Genomic DNA, 17871 nt, shown 5'->3' with positions numbered 1-17871 from the left:
AGAAGTTGTTTGAAGATTTTAAAACATTTGACCCCTGTGACCTTGAAAGCTGGTCAAGGTCATTCATTTGAACAAACTTGGTAGCCCTTCATCCCAGCATGCTACAGGTCCAATATCAGTACCCTGGGCGTTTTGGTTATTGAGAAGAAGGCGTTTGAAGATTTTAAGACATCGGACCCCAGTGACCTTGAAAGTTGGTCAAGGTCATTTATTTGAACAAACTTGGTAGCCCTTCATCCCAGCATGCTACAGGCCCAATATAAGTACCCTGGGCATTTTGGTTATTGAGAACAGTTTTACACCCCACATCTTACAACTGAACAGTATTACACTACACATCTAACAACTGAACAGTTTTACACTCCACATTTTACAACTGAACAGTATTACACTCCACATTTCACAAATTCTCTCTACCCCACTTATCCTTGACACTGTTTAGTGTTGCCTTAATGCACTATGAAAGGGCATGGAGGTATAAACGTACCTGTGTCTGCAGGGTACATTTAAAGGGCAGGAACTCTGATTCGTCAATGGCTTACCTGTAGAGTGTCAGAGGTGTGAAGTGTGTCAGTCAATCAACGCCTTACTTAAAGAGCTAATTAAGCATGGCACATGCCATACATTACCAACGACAACATAGGTACTCCAGCAATCCCTACTACAAACATACAGCAGTAAGCACACTCATTACCGGTGTCTGTCTGACAGATCACTCGCCAACGGAACATTCAATTTACAACAAGCATCTCATAGGATCTGATCTCGAATGCTCTCAAATACTACCTCAAGACAGGTTTCTACCCAATGCCCAGAGGCCTTCCAAATGAGGCTCCCAAGAGCGCTAACCTAGAGCCTACAAATTACATTTGTTGTACTTATCCTTCTATTCCAGCTTCCCTAACAACATAGAATTTTCCACACTAGTCTTCTAAGGACATCAACCTAGAGCCCTTGATTTATACTTGTTTTCTATAGGAATCATCCTGGAACCGTCTTTACTAGCCTTCCAAGGACATGAACCTAGATCCATCCACACAGCTTCCTTCAGAGTTTTTTGACCTTATGACACTATACCTATGTACTTACTATCAACCAGAGACGTATAATACCTGTATTATATGTCTCTGTATCAACTAATAGAACTACCTCATTAAGGGAAGTTATAGTGAAGTCATGAAGTGTTAACCATCGGTCATTGGGAGCTGAGGGATCAACCTTGAATGAACTTGACCTTTTACCTTCCACACATTGTTCAGGTGTTTTCTTCTTACCATATCTCGTTAAAGTTCTAAAGGTAAATATGAGGCTACAGGTTTTTAAATTATTAAGTGAAACTGAAAGGGTTCTGACAGAGAAAATGAAGGACAAGATCCTGTCGTAATACTGCCCCACTAAAGTTGGAAGGTTAGACAGGCATACAGGATTTTCATTACGAACAGGCAGCAAGCCAAAATGACTGGTTCAGATATCATTTTGGCCTGTTCAAATCACCCTTTGAGATCTCATGTAATTTTACAAATGTTGGCCAGTTAAAAATGTCAATTGGTCTGTTCAAATGGAAATTAGTGAAAACCCTGGGCATATAAAGATATGGGAGAGGGAGAGGTAAAGGCATGCTTTACCATCAAGTTGTTTTCAAGTGACAAACATTTCTAACCCATTACAGTTGAGACGTCACTTTCATCCAGTGTTACAGGTCAAATGTACTCTGATATAGGCGACTAGTCAATGACATCACAGTCAACTTTCTGGACTACAAACACAGCTATCCATGGGCTACATCTGATCTTCAGATCTTGTCAATCCATCTTACACGCTATCCTACAATTTCCAATATGCATACTTTATTCAGGATGAGTCAAAATATCGTCACCAAAGACACGCCAAACAAATTGAACTGATATCTGCAGTATATATCAGAAGAACGAGTAGAGTTGAGCACATCTTCTTTTGTCAGAATCTAATTGGCAATAGTTTGATGTTTGTCCGTTTCTCTGATTCATGTACATAGATAGAGTTGGACATTTATTATGTCTGTCCATTTGTCCAATTTTATATCAACTGACAAATGCCAGTCTTTATGTCAGATTTATATATAATAGAACATTTTGCTTAGTATACATTGTATATGTATACACATATAAGTTTAGGACAGAAATGAGGCATTTTCTCATTCAATTTCATTAGGATGTTATGCGAAATATAACTTAAAAAAAACATCTTCACTCAGTTTTGTGTGGTTGATATTTAGAAATGCTACAGTACACTCATCTATCACTGTGCCTTAGCTGTCTATGTATCAGAGTGAGAATCATAAAAACAACAGATGTATCAAGTGTTCCACATCAGGAATAAATCTCCCACTCAAACCACAGGATTACAAGCCACACCATCTCAAACTCCAAACTGAGCCTATTGTGATAAAAAGTTCCAACTTTCAGTTTTTGGTATTATTGACCTTGAGCATTTAACCTTGGCTGCCTGGTCATTAGCCAAGAACACAGCTAACAAAGTCAATTGGCAAAAATGACAACTTGAAATGCAATTAGTGAAAAGCACCTGCATACGACAACGCCATAATGAAACATTTGAGCAAGGGCAAAGGGCAGCTGCATACCACCAATCATTCTCCAGTGACCTTTCCTGTCTATCAAGCTATGTGTATCTCAATATGATACGTAACTATTTGCCTAATTGCTTGTTTACAGAGACGACCATTATTAGAGGAAACCCGACTAGTGACGGAGGAGGCTGATGGAGGGGTCTGATGCTGGTTCTATGGGGAGACATGGGAGACACTGGTATGTTATCTGCCACCATCAACACATGTTTGTAACAAGGTCCTGACACCATCAATATCCACAGCCCCCATATAACAACTCTCAAACGAACATTTAACAACTCCCCAACAAAATGTGTCAGCCTCCATCACATCATGGCAGCAATTTCATGAAGATATACCTATATACCTGCAAAGGTAAACAAACATGACAAGCTACTGTACAGCTGGAGAACCAGGCAGTGTTGCAACGTATAGTTCTCAACAAGGGCGCGATGTAATGGTGTCCATACAATGTGTTTCTAGGCTAATCCTTACCACTGAGATGTCAAAACTTTACAAGAGGCCCAAGGGCCTTAGCGGTCACCTGAGTTATATCATAGGTACTGGTAGCTTTATGTTATTGTTTAGATGTGATGTGGAAATCAGCATGTAAACTAGGAGAAATACAATACTTGTCATGTCATCAAAGGATAAGAATTTGAAAATATTGGTAAATGTTCCCTTTGGGGCCTCACCTCAGCCCCTGGGGAGGGGGCAGGAATCCCAATTTTACAAAGTAATACTCTCATTCAGCAAAGATGATTCTGACTAAGTTTGAGTAATTTTCTGCTGAAAATGGATAAAATATACCCAAAAGTGTTATTTCCCTATATAAACTATAGTAAACTTTACCCCCTCCCCAAGGGAGAACGGATAGCTCGGGGTTCCTGAAATTTACAATTTAAATAAAGCCCCTGATGATCTTTCCATCCATGCAGAAAAAATGACTGTAATACCTCTGAGTCTGGAGAAGAAGATTTTTGAAATATTGGTTAATTTTCCCTTTGGGGCCCCGCCCTGGCCCCAGGGGTCGGGGTAGGAATCTCAATTTTACAATTTGAAACCATCTACCTCCAAGGATAATTCTCACCAAGTAAAAATAATTTCCTACAGAAAGTTGTCAAAATATACCCAAAAGTGTTATTTCCCTATATAAACTATAGTAAACTTTACCCCCTCCCCAAGGGAGAACGAATAGCTTGGGGGTCCTGAAATTTACAATTTAAGTAAAGCCCCTGATGATCTTTCTTTCCACGCAGAGAAAATGACTTTAGTACCTCTGAGTCTGGAGAAGTAGATTTTTGAAATATTGGTTAATTTTCCCTTTGGGGTCCCGCCCTGGCCCCAGGGGTTGGGGTAGGAATTCCAATTTTACAATTTTGTAGCCTACCAAGGATAATTCTGACCAAGTTTGAAAAAAATCCATACACTGGTTCTTGAGAAGAAGTTGAAAATGTAAAACGTTTACGCACGACGGACGCCGACGGATGGAAAGCGATTAGAATAGCTCACTTGAGCAAAGCTCAGGTGACCTAAAAATAGCTGTTTCCTATTGCATTATTTAAAATAAAATTATAAGTGGAACTAATTATGATAGATTAACAAAATCCTTCACCCTGTTTGAATATATTTGTGGAAGATTCTGATACAAATAAATACAACATAAATTATATCTGAACTTGAGGGTAAGATTTCATAATTGTGATTGTTTATAATATAACTTATGTATATACATAAAATATATCCCAACCTGAGGGTAAGATTTTGAGGTTTAGCATGAGGCTAAGCCAAGCTTTCCTTAAATTAAAAACTCTTCTCCAGACGGCTTGCAAAATGCATAAGTATATATTTAAACTGTTCCTTTTCCATTACTAGTTATATTATGTTTGGGGTTTTTGCAATAGCTTGCTTGTTAGGTTTGGAGGAAAAGTGTAATTAAGTTGAATGAAATCCCATAAATAATCCTTTCAGATTTGAAAATCGGTAATTATGAAATAATATCCATGTACCACATAATCTGTACTACCTGACAGCATATCAATACAGCGGTATATTACCCTGGCATCAACACCACAAACATCTGCACACATTCCAAACTACTTTACCAAGTGTCTGTGTGTTTTCCCAGTGAAATCTCAGATAAGCTGAAACAAAACGCATAGTGCTGTACAATGATACCACTATAGGGTGATGTACCAGACTTTCTTCCGATAAACACACAGCGCCACAAGAAGCAATTAATACATGGAAGTTAAATAACATTATCAGCTTTCTCCTACCTATCAGAAAGATTATGGTTACAAAAATTAAAGCCTTATCTATATAGGACTTTATTCCACGGCCATATCGATACACCTACTCAACAATTATCTGAAATATACTGTAATATAAATATTCTCGACATATTGTTATGGTTATACACTGAAAACTGAAATTTTCAATACAAATATAAACCTTATTTATATGAATGGCATTCTTACAGAAGTAGATCAACATACTTCGTACTTCAAGGTTACAACAAATACAAAATTTGTGTTTTCAAATGAATATGTTTGAATAAATCGCAGCAATCTTAACATTACTGCACGATGCCTCCGAGATGTAGCACAAGTACAAAAACTTCACTTTTTCTGAGGTTTTAAACTGATAGCAAAATTGGTTGAAGTATGTTATTCCCCGTTGACAACTTTAATCAGATTCAGATTAAGGGAACAAATGGGACTCATGTGGAACATGTACACAAAGGTCTAAGGATCATTCAGTGAGCTTGCTGGGTTTTCCTGAATTAAAGAATATTTAACATTGCAGTGACACATGTATATCATTTCTAAAAAGAGTTCTGCACCAAGTAAACTTTCAAGTGAATTTAAGAATCGATGAATTTAGATTGGGTTTATATATGGTAATACATCTGAAAGATTCAAAAGAATATAGTGAATTAATATAAATTCTAAGGGAGATAACCCTGACATAATTAACAGGCATAATGTGAAGGGTAGCATATATCCTTAAGGAGATAACTGTGACAAACATCGCAGGCTTTCGTTTCCCATTGTTTTGCATACCTTAGCGATTCAAACCATTTAAGACCATTATCACTGAGGGGGGTGTATCGTAGTGATGCTGCAATACGGTACGTATCACGATACTTGGGCTGGGATACGTACCTGGAACTTTTATCAGGCGGGTATATAATAGGTACAATATAAATAACATTAAATACCGAAAAATACTATGTACACATCATTCAATTCTCGTATAACTTCACTTCTGGATTGTTTATAATAATAGGATAATACTAGTTGAAAAGGAGAGAATATTGAGGATCTAGAGTGTTTAATCAGTACCTTAAAATCATAATTTTCAACAACTGATAATGGACGAAGATCATTGGCAATATATTAACAGATAGCGGTCGAAAATGGTTTTGAACGAAAGCTATCACATTTCGTCGTTATTCCCCAACATAGAAGTAAGACTGGCTTGTTTTGACATATCCTTTTTAATGTTATAGACGTGTAATGTGAGTTTTTCTTCGAACTGGCACTGTAAAGTTTAATTGAAGTATTAACGATTCATGTGTGTGCACAAGCGAGGTGTTTCCCGCATATTTTAGTTTTCTCTGACATTTATTGCAATAAAAGAACAATGTGTCCGTCTAGAATACATTATTTTTGGATTTAGCATATTTGAAAGTAAACCGTCACGAGATAGGCGACTTGAAATGTGCAGATGCCTTGATGTATCTCCATCCGCCATTTTAGTATGTTGAGTGCTAAACTATTTTTCTTTAAAGAGTTCCAACAAGGGAGATTACAAAATTAAAAGTATCGTAGGTACCACGATACAGTCTTGCCGCATCGGTGCATCGTATCGTGGCCCTTGCGATCCAATACATCAATGCATCAGTAAATCGTTACAACGCTAATTATCACAGGTATAATGTGTGGGGTGGTAAATCTCCTAATGGGAGATAACGCTAAAACACAGGTATAATATGCAAGAGAGTAATATGTGCCAATTATTGAAGATTCCTTAATCTCTGAAATCCAGTTAAAGTCACTAAAATCTCGTCCCATGGCAAATAGTTAAGTACTCATTTGTTACAATCAGAACAACAATCCTAATTAACATCTATTTATATCTTATCTTTCCTGCATATTTATTAACGAAAAAATCTTCTAGTATTTTTTACATTCTTATACATTACAGCAGACGAAGGGAATTGCCAGATTGTAAATATTGAAGTTTTATCATAACAGTCAAGACTCTTACACACTGACAAAATAAATCAGGTTTATTGTATCTATTAGCTAACAATGTACCCTCTTTACTAGCCTGTAACCTCTAAAGCAAATAAGGAAAGGCTGTAGAAATACCAATGGCTACCGGTAAAGTATTTTAGATATTCCCAGCATTATAATTTAAGTACTGTACACCTTGTCATAAGACATTGGATTAGACCTTGTATATCTGTCACTACTGATGTGTGTGGGAAAACAACAGATCAAGGAATGTCTGATATAAAAACAATGGGGTATTGTATGCTACTTCAGTCTTGGGAATATTTGTACTATCACCATGGTGTTACCACAGCTATCCAGTCTATGGTGTCCTTAATGCAGGCAGTGGTTCTCCCTACCCGCTGTCAATGGTGCCTTTACTGCAGGCAGTGGTTCTCCCTACCCACTGTCAATGGTGCCTTTACTGCAGGCAGTGGTCCTCCCTACCCACTGTCAATGGTGCCTTTATTGCAGGCTGTGGTTCACCTACCCCCTCTCCTCTGTGCCCTTCCTCCAAGCATTGATCTTACATCTCTCTCTACAATGTCCTCATTGCACCCACTGTCTGTCACGCCTTATTATCTTTGTCTGCCTGAACCACCTTATCTTGCTTTAATTAAGGCCATGGTCCACCACCAACTTTCTATTGTGTGACCTTGCCCTAACAGCAGGCCATGGTCCACCACCTACTGTCCATCATGCCCTTACAGCAGGCCATGGTCTGCAACCTTCTGTCCATCATGCCCTTACAGCAGGCCATGGTCCACCACCCACTGTCCATCATGCCCTTACAGCAGGCTATGGTACACCACCCACTGTCCATCATGCCCTTACAGCAGGCCATGGTCTGCCACCTTCTGTCCATCATGCCCTTATAGCAGGCCATGGTCTGCCATCTACTGTCCATCATACCATAACAGCAGGCCATGGTCTGCCACTTACTGTCCGTCATACCATAACAGCAGGCCATGGTCCACCACCCATTGTCCATCATGTCCTTACAGCAGGCCATGGTCTGCCACCTACTGTCCATTTTGTGACCCTACAGCAGGCCATGGTCTGCCACCTACTGTCCATTTTGTGACCTTACAGCAGGCCATGGTCAGCCACCTACTGTCCATCATACCATAACAGCAGCCCATGGTCTGCCACCTACTGTCCATCATACCATAACAGCAGGCCATGATCTGCCGCCTTCTGACCATTTTGTGACCTTACAGCAGGCCATGGTCTGCCCCACTGTCTATTCTCTACCAGTTACTGTCCACCACACCCTGAATTCATGCATTTGTCCCCATCTATTGTCCATCTTATGACCTTTATATACCATGGTCTGCCACCCAATGTCTATTGTGACCTTATACTGCATGCTATGGTCCACCACCCAGTCCTCACTGCAGATAGTGACCGTCCTCCACCCACTGTCCTTGCCTCCTTACTGTAAACTAAGGACCGTCTGTCAACCACACCCTCAATAATGCAGGCAATAGTCTGTCTGCCAGCACCCACATAATGGTTTCTGGCAGGAGCTTACAAGATATTGAGTTAACAACACACAGATTATATGGGAAATATAATATCGATAAATCCTCCTCCTATACTGCAACAAGTACATAGGGCTGCACTCTTATTAGCAGTGTGTACAATGATATTCTCTTACAGCTGGTTCAACCCTCATCATCAGAACACAAGAAGTGTGTCAGGTTGGTCATTGATCATCTTTTAATAATCTTTTTAAGATAAAATAAATATTGGGAACACAATTAATTTATTGAAATATTATTTTCATTTGTTAATTTTTCTAATTATTTGTCTATTTAGATTTAAAGCTATAAAGATATAAAAGTTTGTTTTAATCTATTAATAATCAAACCACAGACTTACACTTGGACATAACGAAAGTCCCTGTAACTAACTATCAAAGAGAGCATTTTCAGGTAGACTTGCCCAAGTCCTTTTTTTTGAGAGACTCATGGAATCTACCTTAGATACAGGTAGTCAAAACTCCATGCAAGTACAAAAATCGCTGGTCCATAAGACATGTAACATGCTTTTAATGCTGGCACAACAGCAGACATTTAGATATTTAATTTCAATTTAATGACCTTGAAATAATCACAAATGACCTCTGTATGTTTATGACATCCACACTTGTAGATAGGCTGGTCACATACATAGCTACAGGAAAAGGATTGTATAAAATAAAATCTGTGTAACCTGTCTTATTCAAACAGAAGGTCAAAGATCCAGACAGATTCTGTGTCAGACGAAATCTACAACAAATCTTTAATCCTGAGATCTGTCAGACTGTGACCAAGTAGAAAAGCTTTTGTCTTTTTTTCAAATCTTTTAAATATCATTTTATTTAAACACTTTATTTCAAGAATGCTAAAGACTCTCCCCAAACAGTGATTAAATAAAGCCAGTGGATAAAATAATAACACCACTGAAGTGTAGCTTGTTGATACATGTACTGATTCAGTGAAAATGATGCTGATGAAATAAATAATATATGATCCACTGAAAAAGAAAATACTTCTGTTATAAGGGCAGTGGATACACTGACAATACAGATGAAAGTAATGCCTGTGGCAGTCTGGCAGATCCAGTATTGTTTTCCTCTGCAGATCTAGAAAGGCTTCCAACTTCTTACCGTAAAACGAGGATAAAGTCAAGAACCTCACTAATTACATGAAAATTATAGTCTTTGAACTTGAAGGATGTCATCTCAACCCCGACTCTAAATATTGGCCTATAAAAGGCTTAAAGCTTTACCCTTAAGCAGAAATCGTTATATAGGTACTTACCAGGCACTGGCCCAGGACACAGACTTCGTCAGAGGAATCATCACTCCCACATGGTGTACCGTCCTCAACTCGGTCAGCAAACTTGTAGTGGAAGTTGTAGTAGATGGCACGACATGACAGTTCACACCTGTTCTGGACTGTGGACATATCAAGGTTTGTCATAATTAGTACATACTAATTCACCTAAATTATGTATTGATCTACCTGACCTTATTTAAGAATACATGTATTTTTTTACTTAACATCTTAAGAATATCTCACACTCATGACAAATATAACTCCTTTACGAGAGTTTTAAATTAGGGAGTAAACCTGTAAATGATGAATATCTTCTTCATTTTAAAATTAAATATTGCTATATTTAGGAACACGTTGCTGTAAAATTAAGGTCGAAAATATGAATACAGTGGTCTATTCCAGTCACCTTTTAATGGCGTCAAGGTCAATATTTATATTAGTCTTTCATTTTTGCCACAAAGGTTTTTTTCTGCCTTTTTTAATTACTGAATCAGGTAATGGAAATACAAAGTTTTAAAACTCTTTCACCACTTTCTCTTTTCAAAAGAGTTAACCTTGTCCTACGTTAAGAAAGGCTAGTGCCCTAAAAATGTTACGAGGATTGCAAAAAATCTGTTATTTTACTTTCCAAAAATGTTATTACTTTGTAAGACAAAACATGCTCATCCCGACTTGCAGGTGCATGCATAGCTGCCTGGCACGAAGTAATGTGTGAGGATACTTTCTGTTATATATAGGATCTATCAAATTTCCCAAAGAGAGTGGAGCAATACTTTTTTTCAAAAGATATTTCCTATATCCAGACAATTAACTGATCTGAGTGAGTGATGCATACAGTAGTTTAAACATTTCTCAAGTGAAGTCCGGAAGACATTGGATTCTGATTTAATGATTTAGGGTGGAAATCACAGAGCACTGCATGATGATGTTGAGCACTATTGAAAGTTTTGAATTGTTTCAAATTATATAATAATGTGCAGAACAGGATACCTATGTGCGATTTAATTATATATCATTGGAAATTGGTCAATTATATCTTAAGACTTACTATATTTAAAACCTTAGGTTAATTGGAGGTAGTTCTATGTGTACATCTGGACCAATGTGACTAATTAGTTGCTTGCCCATTAAGCATAAGTAACTAAAAAAGTCAGTTGTTGGTCTGTAAATGCAAGGAGGAACAAACATAAACGAAATCATATCTTACATTTCTTGATATCTAAATTGTGGTGTGATATATAGCTAAATATATGATTAGGAGAGACTCGAGGGACATTTATCATGCTGTGCATTGAAGAATCATAGACGCCTCGGCACCTGGTGAAGTCGGTACTTGCCACTACTTGGACGCCTCGTACTTGGGACACCTCGGCACTTTTATTTTCGGAACTTGGTTACACTTTTTGAGGACAAGTCGGTACTTATTTTTCAGAATCTAGTTTGATATTTAAGTTGCAATTGAATCTGAAATCCGTGAATCTATTGTTGGTATTTGGTGTCATTGTATTCACAATTTGTGGTGATATGTATTCAAAATTCATATAAATGGAAATAAATCGTTGAAAGTGGGAGACTACGTCTTCTATGGAATCCAACCACTATCATATATCCCAATTGGAGTTAATTATAATTGTCAGCACATGCATGCACACACATCAACTGTCGAATAGTTCAAAGATATAACGTTTTAAGAAACAATGCTGATGTGTCTCGAACCGCAAATGCCGAGATGACCTGTTATCTTATCACAGACGCCTCGCGGATCGGCACCTGGTGAAGTCGGTACTCGGACACCTCGGCACTCTTATTTTCGGCACTTGGACACCTCGGCACTTTTATTTTCGGAACTTCTTGAGGACAAGTCGGTACTTATTTTTCAGAATCTAGTTTGATATTTAAGCTGTAATTGAATCTGAAATCTGTGAATCTATTGTTGGTATTTTATTTGGTGTCATCGTATCCACGTCATGTGGCATTCTCATGTGGCATTGAATGCCACATGTACTTTTGTATGATGGGAACATAATGGTTATCCTGCATCCTTCTTACAACCCAAAGTTGGCTGAATCTTTGACAAAGTATCATCACGGTTCATCACTTTACATACACCTGAAAAGCGTACACAGAGACGTATATAACACATACTTTATACGTCTCTGGCGTACAGGAGCAGACATTTACCGCCACGTCCATTTCATTTTCGCGCCTCCAGATAGAAGGGACGTAACTCCCAATAAAAGCAGCGGATTATGGCTGCATGTCACTATCTATAGCAGATAATGATGTTCTATGGTGGGTGAGGAAATCCTAATGTTAAGGGAAATATAACTTCTAACGAAAGTCACATACGACACTTTTTATTTCGTAAATCCACATCCATAACAATTTACTCCTAATATGATACTTCCATGTTTTGCAATTGTGTAGGGTATAGGTTTACATATATGTATTTTTTACAAAAAATAGACTGAAAATGCCTTCCCAATAAAGTGCAAACATCAGGGCCCGTATTCATGAAACCGTTATCATGCTTATTCATGGATTTTGTGCTCAAGGTTAATTTCTTGTTCCGGTTATAAATAATTAAAAAAGTTCATGCCAATGTCAATTGAATATTGTTTCCAATGTTTACAATTGACCTTTGGATCGTTCGACAAGATTTAAGTGAGTTACATTAAAGCTGGTTTGAGCACAGGATCCATGTTTGAGCATTAGAACATTTTCATCAATTCAGGCCCTGAGTATGACTGCAATATACCTGTACTTACGGTCAATGCGCTTGTCCCATTGGTAGCGGCGACCTCTCACTAACTGACCGTTGTATCTACGACACTGTGCGGTACGCTCGTCAACCTGCTTTCCCGCACATTTCTGTTAATTTGCAATATACTTATACTATGATAACTCTTAGAACAGTGGTTGGTAATCAATTATTGCTGTTCCGCTGAAAAAAGTTTCAATCTGTGTTACCCAATTTTTCGAATGCAGATTAATTTCAAGCACTAAGCATAAAACTTCAGATATGACTTATTTATATAAATATTTTCTTAATTGTAATCACGTAATGAATTAATTTGTGACAAAGAGCTATGGCGGAAAACTGCCATATTTCCCGAAGTCGGCATTTCTAAAAACGGGAAAAAAATATTAATCAGTAAATTAGTCAGTAAGTAATTTCTAGCAGCGAAAATGCAGAGAATAGATGTAAAACCAATTGAATATGAATTTTTGAACTAATGAGTTATTAGGTATTGTGAATATGATACTGCAACTATGGCCATATCCACTATATCTATGAAAATGATGGAGTTTCCCAGACTTAAAAAAGTACTTTCAACACTTTCCCATCCGAGGACCAACTTTTGAATGAGCTTTTTTTATTCCGTGATGTAATATGCAAAAGCAAATCGTATTCCGGAAAAGTGGTCCTCCTTTGGGAAAGTGCTCAAAATAATGAAAAACAAGCATGAGCGAAGTCAATGTGCAAGTTCGAATCCACGTTCATTTTTTTTTTTTATTATTAAATTTAGGCATGTGATCTTTTTCCTTAATTAATTAATCAAATATTTTTCAAATCAATTGTACATTTTATTTATATTTTAATTACATACCTATTGATTTATCTTCTATGGAATCATGTCAACAAATCACTGTACACGTTTACACAGCTACGCTTTGTAGATAAGGAATTGATCTTAAAAGATATTTATGAATTGTTTTACCCTCGAATTAGCACTAGTAATTTATCTATTATTTAAACACAAACAAATGATGCTGAAATACAAAACAATGTGGGATTGTTGAGTCAGAATAAAAGAAGGCCAAACAAACAATATGCCGTGTTACAGTATTATCACAAATATACTACCAAAAAAATCATCGTTGAGGATAGTTTTAATTGTTTGAAATGCAGGAAGACTGCCGCACAAAGTAAGGATCGCAATACACGTGTAAGACATGTTTCTAGAAAATTATATATATCAATTTGCCATTCATATATGCAGGAAAAACAAAATCAAGATGTGTGTTTTGTAAGAAAGCAGGTAACGGCATGACGCAGGAAGTAGTAATGATAATTGAATCCTTTCAAAACTTGTTGGTAATGATTGATTGTTTTTATTTCATCGAAATAACGCGAAATAAGCATTTTGGTGAGTCTTTATCGTGAAACGCATGCTTCAATAGCCATGGCCTTGAATTCGGCTGTTTACACTAATCTATTCTTAGACACGGGATTCCGATATAGCTACATGTATAAAAAAAATATACCTGAGAACGCGTCATAACAGTACACGGTGGCACGCGCGCACTAGCGGGGACACCTATGGGGAAATAGGCATAGCAACCCGCCTTAGCTCTTTTCACACCTGTTTAATTAGAGGTGATTACCTGTATCTGACACAGCCGATACTCCATGCCTGGACCACTACAGTAACTGGGGTTCGGACTCGGCTCTCCTCTGAAATAGGACACACAATAGTTAACGTACAATGTACATTTCTCCCTTAGGAACCATCACCGTGTTTCCTTATATTTCGATGCTTCCTTGTAAACATGCAACATTTTTTTAAATAAACCGAGAACTTAAACTCATTACAGCATGTTGGGTAAGAATAATGGGCCCTATGGTAAAAGCCTGGCGTTACTAACGTGTGAATCCTGGTACAAGACTGGCGTTACTAACATGTCAACCCTGGTACAAGACTGGCGTTACTATCGTGTCAACCCTGGTACAAGCCTGGCGTTACTTACGTGACAACCCTGGTACAAGCCTAGCGTTACTAACGTGTGAACCCTTGTACAAGCCTGGCGTTACTAACGTGTCAACCCTGGTACAAGACTGGAGTTACTAACGTGTCAACCCTGGTACAAGCCTGGCGTTACTAACGTGTGAATATGTCACTTAGTGTCATTCCATACCGATATCACACTTTGCGTTTGTTATAAGAATTTTAACATTGGATGGGTAATATTTCTAATAATAAGGTAAATGAAACGGTAAAATACGGATACATAATATAATTACCGCATTACGTACAACAAGACTTTCAATATGGCAGCCCTAGTGAATGTAAAGTTCATGTCAAATATCAGAATACTTTTGCACAAAGTAAAATCGAGCAAAATTTCATATGAAACTGAAAATTTAATTCCAGCATCTTGAACAAAGTCATAAAGAACATCAGATACAATTTTATAGCTAATATGGATACCCGTTCTATGGGTTTGTTCATTCCGAGCTACATGTATGGAATACCGGGATACCATACGCATATCGACAATGAAGATGTACAAACATTCCAAACACTTTCAAAAATAAAAGTATGTCGGTGAAAGGAATGTAATGAAGTATCTTAAATGATGAACTCACCGTTCATTGACACACTTCCGGTTCCGGTATTGGACACCTTGGTTGCACGTCTTGGAGCACCCTGACCATGGCGTCCACTCGTTCCACGATAAGCTTGTCTGATATATATCAAAATAATAGAGATGTTATTCACATAACACTGACAGCTAGACGCAAGTTTTTTTTTTATCGTGTGCAGTCTTAATCAAATGGGTTCAGGAGAATTGGCCAACGTGAACAATCTTATAGTTTAAACTTCATCTCCAGATTTGAATCTTGAAGACTGTATTCATTATTCTGTATAAATACGGTGTTATGTTTGAAATAACGAAATATCGTAATTGCATACTGAGTATGTACACATTACTACCTCCAATGGCAACGTTAGATACTTACCTTGACCTCTTGTCCTTGCGCTGTCACACAGAACAGGGTCACGGCGACCAAAATGGCTGGCCTGGAACACCGCAGAGAGATAACAAAGATGAGTGGGACAGATATGTTTGGTTGAGAAGACATCATTATAGCTTGATAAGGTCGTAATTGGCCTACAATACCACTCTGGACTTAATGAGCTAAACACGAATTACAAATCTGCTGCAGTTTCATCAAACTTTCTTACAGTCAATTGAGAGTTTCCTTTACTTATATGTTTGCAATACTTTTAAAAGAAAATAAATCATTTTAATGCTTTTTATTATATCTTTTGTCGAAGCATATTGGGAGCGAAATGTTGATATTCTTAACCGAATGTTTTCCTTTTTAGATAATCATATTGTATTAACAATGAACTAGCATCCCCTCGAGATATTGGCAAGAGTTGTAGTTTGAAGGGAGGGATCATACTGAGAGTACACCAGTAAGTTAATCCTCAAATGACAATATATTTCATACTGTTTATTTTTCCCGAAATGTATTTTTGAGATGAATAAAACGCATAATTTGTCAACATACCTATACTGTATTTTTGTTATTGAGCAATGGAAGGTATGACATCACAGTAATAAACGAACTAAAATCTGGAAAAATCATGTCTTTGTCGTTTCTAATTATACTGTTTTTTATTTCATGGTTGCGCTTTTAGGTGCACCAAAGTCAGCGTGTCATAAGTGAAAACACGTCAAGGTTCGTCAATATTGTCTGTTTTACGCCCGTCTGATGTGTATTGCGAACGTATACAATACAGCAGAGATTGTCGGTCCGTGATACATACACACCTGGGTTGGCCACTACGTCACAACTCTGTCAACTGAGTATGTTATGATACTTTGTTGGGTATTTTAAAGTTAGGTCAGGGTATACACAGGACATGAGGAGCGGTCAAGAATCTTTGTAAGGCGGATTTCAAAACTCCGGTTGACAAACATCATCTCGTCACGACGCTTGTACCTATAGCAATAAACCTTTCTGGGGTGTGGCGTTACTGGCGCCACAAATAAAGACCTCACTACTTTCCACTTTTGATGACGTCGTGTGGCCCTGTCCACGTACTGTGTACCAGTGACAACCTTTGTTGTGTAATGTTGTCAGTGAACTGAAATGGGGTGACCACATATTCCATGTACAGGAAGAACTGACCCGAGTGTGGTTTCTTTCTTTGAACGGGTAATTTTCCTTAAAACTAGCTTATTGATATTTTTCGCATTAGCAACCCCCTTTGCCCAATCTTGCAACTAATCGCCAATAACATTCCCATATATATATATATACATTGTAGCATATGTTGAAACCCACCTCAGTCCAGTTCGTATCACACGACTCCTAACGGTGAACAACACAATTGACCACTTCTGTCCTGATCTAACATATCAAGGGAGTCCTTGTGTTGTCCGATATCAGTCGGTGACATCATACTCTAATTTTGTTATTTGATACCAACGGGTTGCGCTGTCTTACGTTCCCTGCAATATGTGTTATTGGAAACGCTTGGATTCCGAAAATGGATCGAATTCAACTTTAACAGTTTATTCGTGTACAGCATTTTTCAAAACCGTAAATTGAAGATAAGTTTTTCAATGAGTGTAATGATGGCGCAGATGATGAAACATCGGGTCGTTACAGTACAACCGTCTGTGTCTGGCTATCAGAGTGGGCTATAAGTACTAGTCTGGCTATCAGAGTGAGCTGTAAGTACTAGTCTGGCTATCAGAGTGAGCTATGTGTACTAGTCTGGCTATCAGAGTGGGCTGTAAGTACTAGTCTGGCTATCAGAGTGGGCTCTGTGTACTAGTCTGGCTATCAGATTGGGCTCTGTGTACTAGTCTGGCTATCAGAGTGGGATCTGTGTACTAGTCTGGCTGTACGAAAGTCGGACATGAAGTGGTATACCATGATCTTGTCGCACTTATCCCCTACATGAAGTTTGGAGTTTACAGTCAACACCTGAGATTGGTGTTTGGTCAGTTATAGATAACATGCCTTGTGTCGCCTTCCGTTCCTTTGCAGACCTCCAATGTCCAAGTGTCTCAACTTGACCAGTAGCTGAACAGCAAATACATGTATCAATCTATGTTTAGAACATGTTTGATTTAACAGTCGATAGATCGCATTGTATACGTAATGTCCCTCGTCTACCGATTCGATTAGATCGAGCGTAAATAACCAGTGTAACTTTATCGAAACCACTAGATGGCGCATAAAGTACCAGTAAACCACTAGATGGCGCATAAAGTACCAGTAAACCACTAGATGGCGCATAAAGTACCAGTAAACCACCCGATGGCGCACAAAGTACAAGCGTTACGTTATCAAAACCACTACTAGATGGCGCACAAAGTACCAGCGTTACTTTATCGAAACCACTAGAGG

General features: G+C 38.0%; 1 protein-coding gene across 1 annotated transcript in view; it reads right to left on the bottom strand.

Annotated features, from left to right (window-relative positions):
* Positions 1 to 15582, bottom strand: part of LOC110456360 (thrombospondin type-1 domain-containing protein 4-like) — a 180382-nt gene extending 164800 nt beyond the window's left edge. Inside the window, exons 1-6 of the mRNA XM_021507044.1 lie at positions 15460 to 15582; positions 15085 to 15182; positions 14103 to 14172; positions 12482 to 12584; positions 11763 to 11822; positions 9696 to 9832 (exon numbers count right to left, since the gene is read on the bottom strand). Coding sequence (XP_021362719.1) covers positions 9696 to 9832; positions 11763 to 11822; positions 12482 to 12584; positions 14103 to 14172; positions 15085 to 15182; positions 15460 to 15582 — 591 coding nt within the window. The remainder of the gene's footprint in view (positions 1 to 9695; positions 9833 to 11762; positions 11823 to 12481; positions 12585 to 14102; positions 14173 to 15084; positions 15183 to 15459) is intronic.
* Positions 15583 to 17871: the final 2289 nt, after the last annotated feature.

Source organism: Mizuhopecten yessoensis, unplaced genomic scaffold, assembly GCF_002113885.1.
Source record: "Mizuhopecten yessoensis strain PY_sf001 unplaced genomic scaffold, ASM211388v2 scaffold8713, whole genome shotgun sequence".
NCBI classification, from domain to species: domain Eukaryota; kingdom Metazoa; phylum Mollusca; class Bivalvia; order Pectinida; family Pectinidae; genus Mizuhopecten; species Mizuhopecten yessoensis.
Note: the sequence above shows the minus strand (reverse complement) of the source record. Positions and strands in the feature narration are given on the sequence as shown.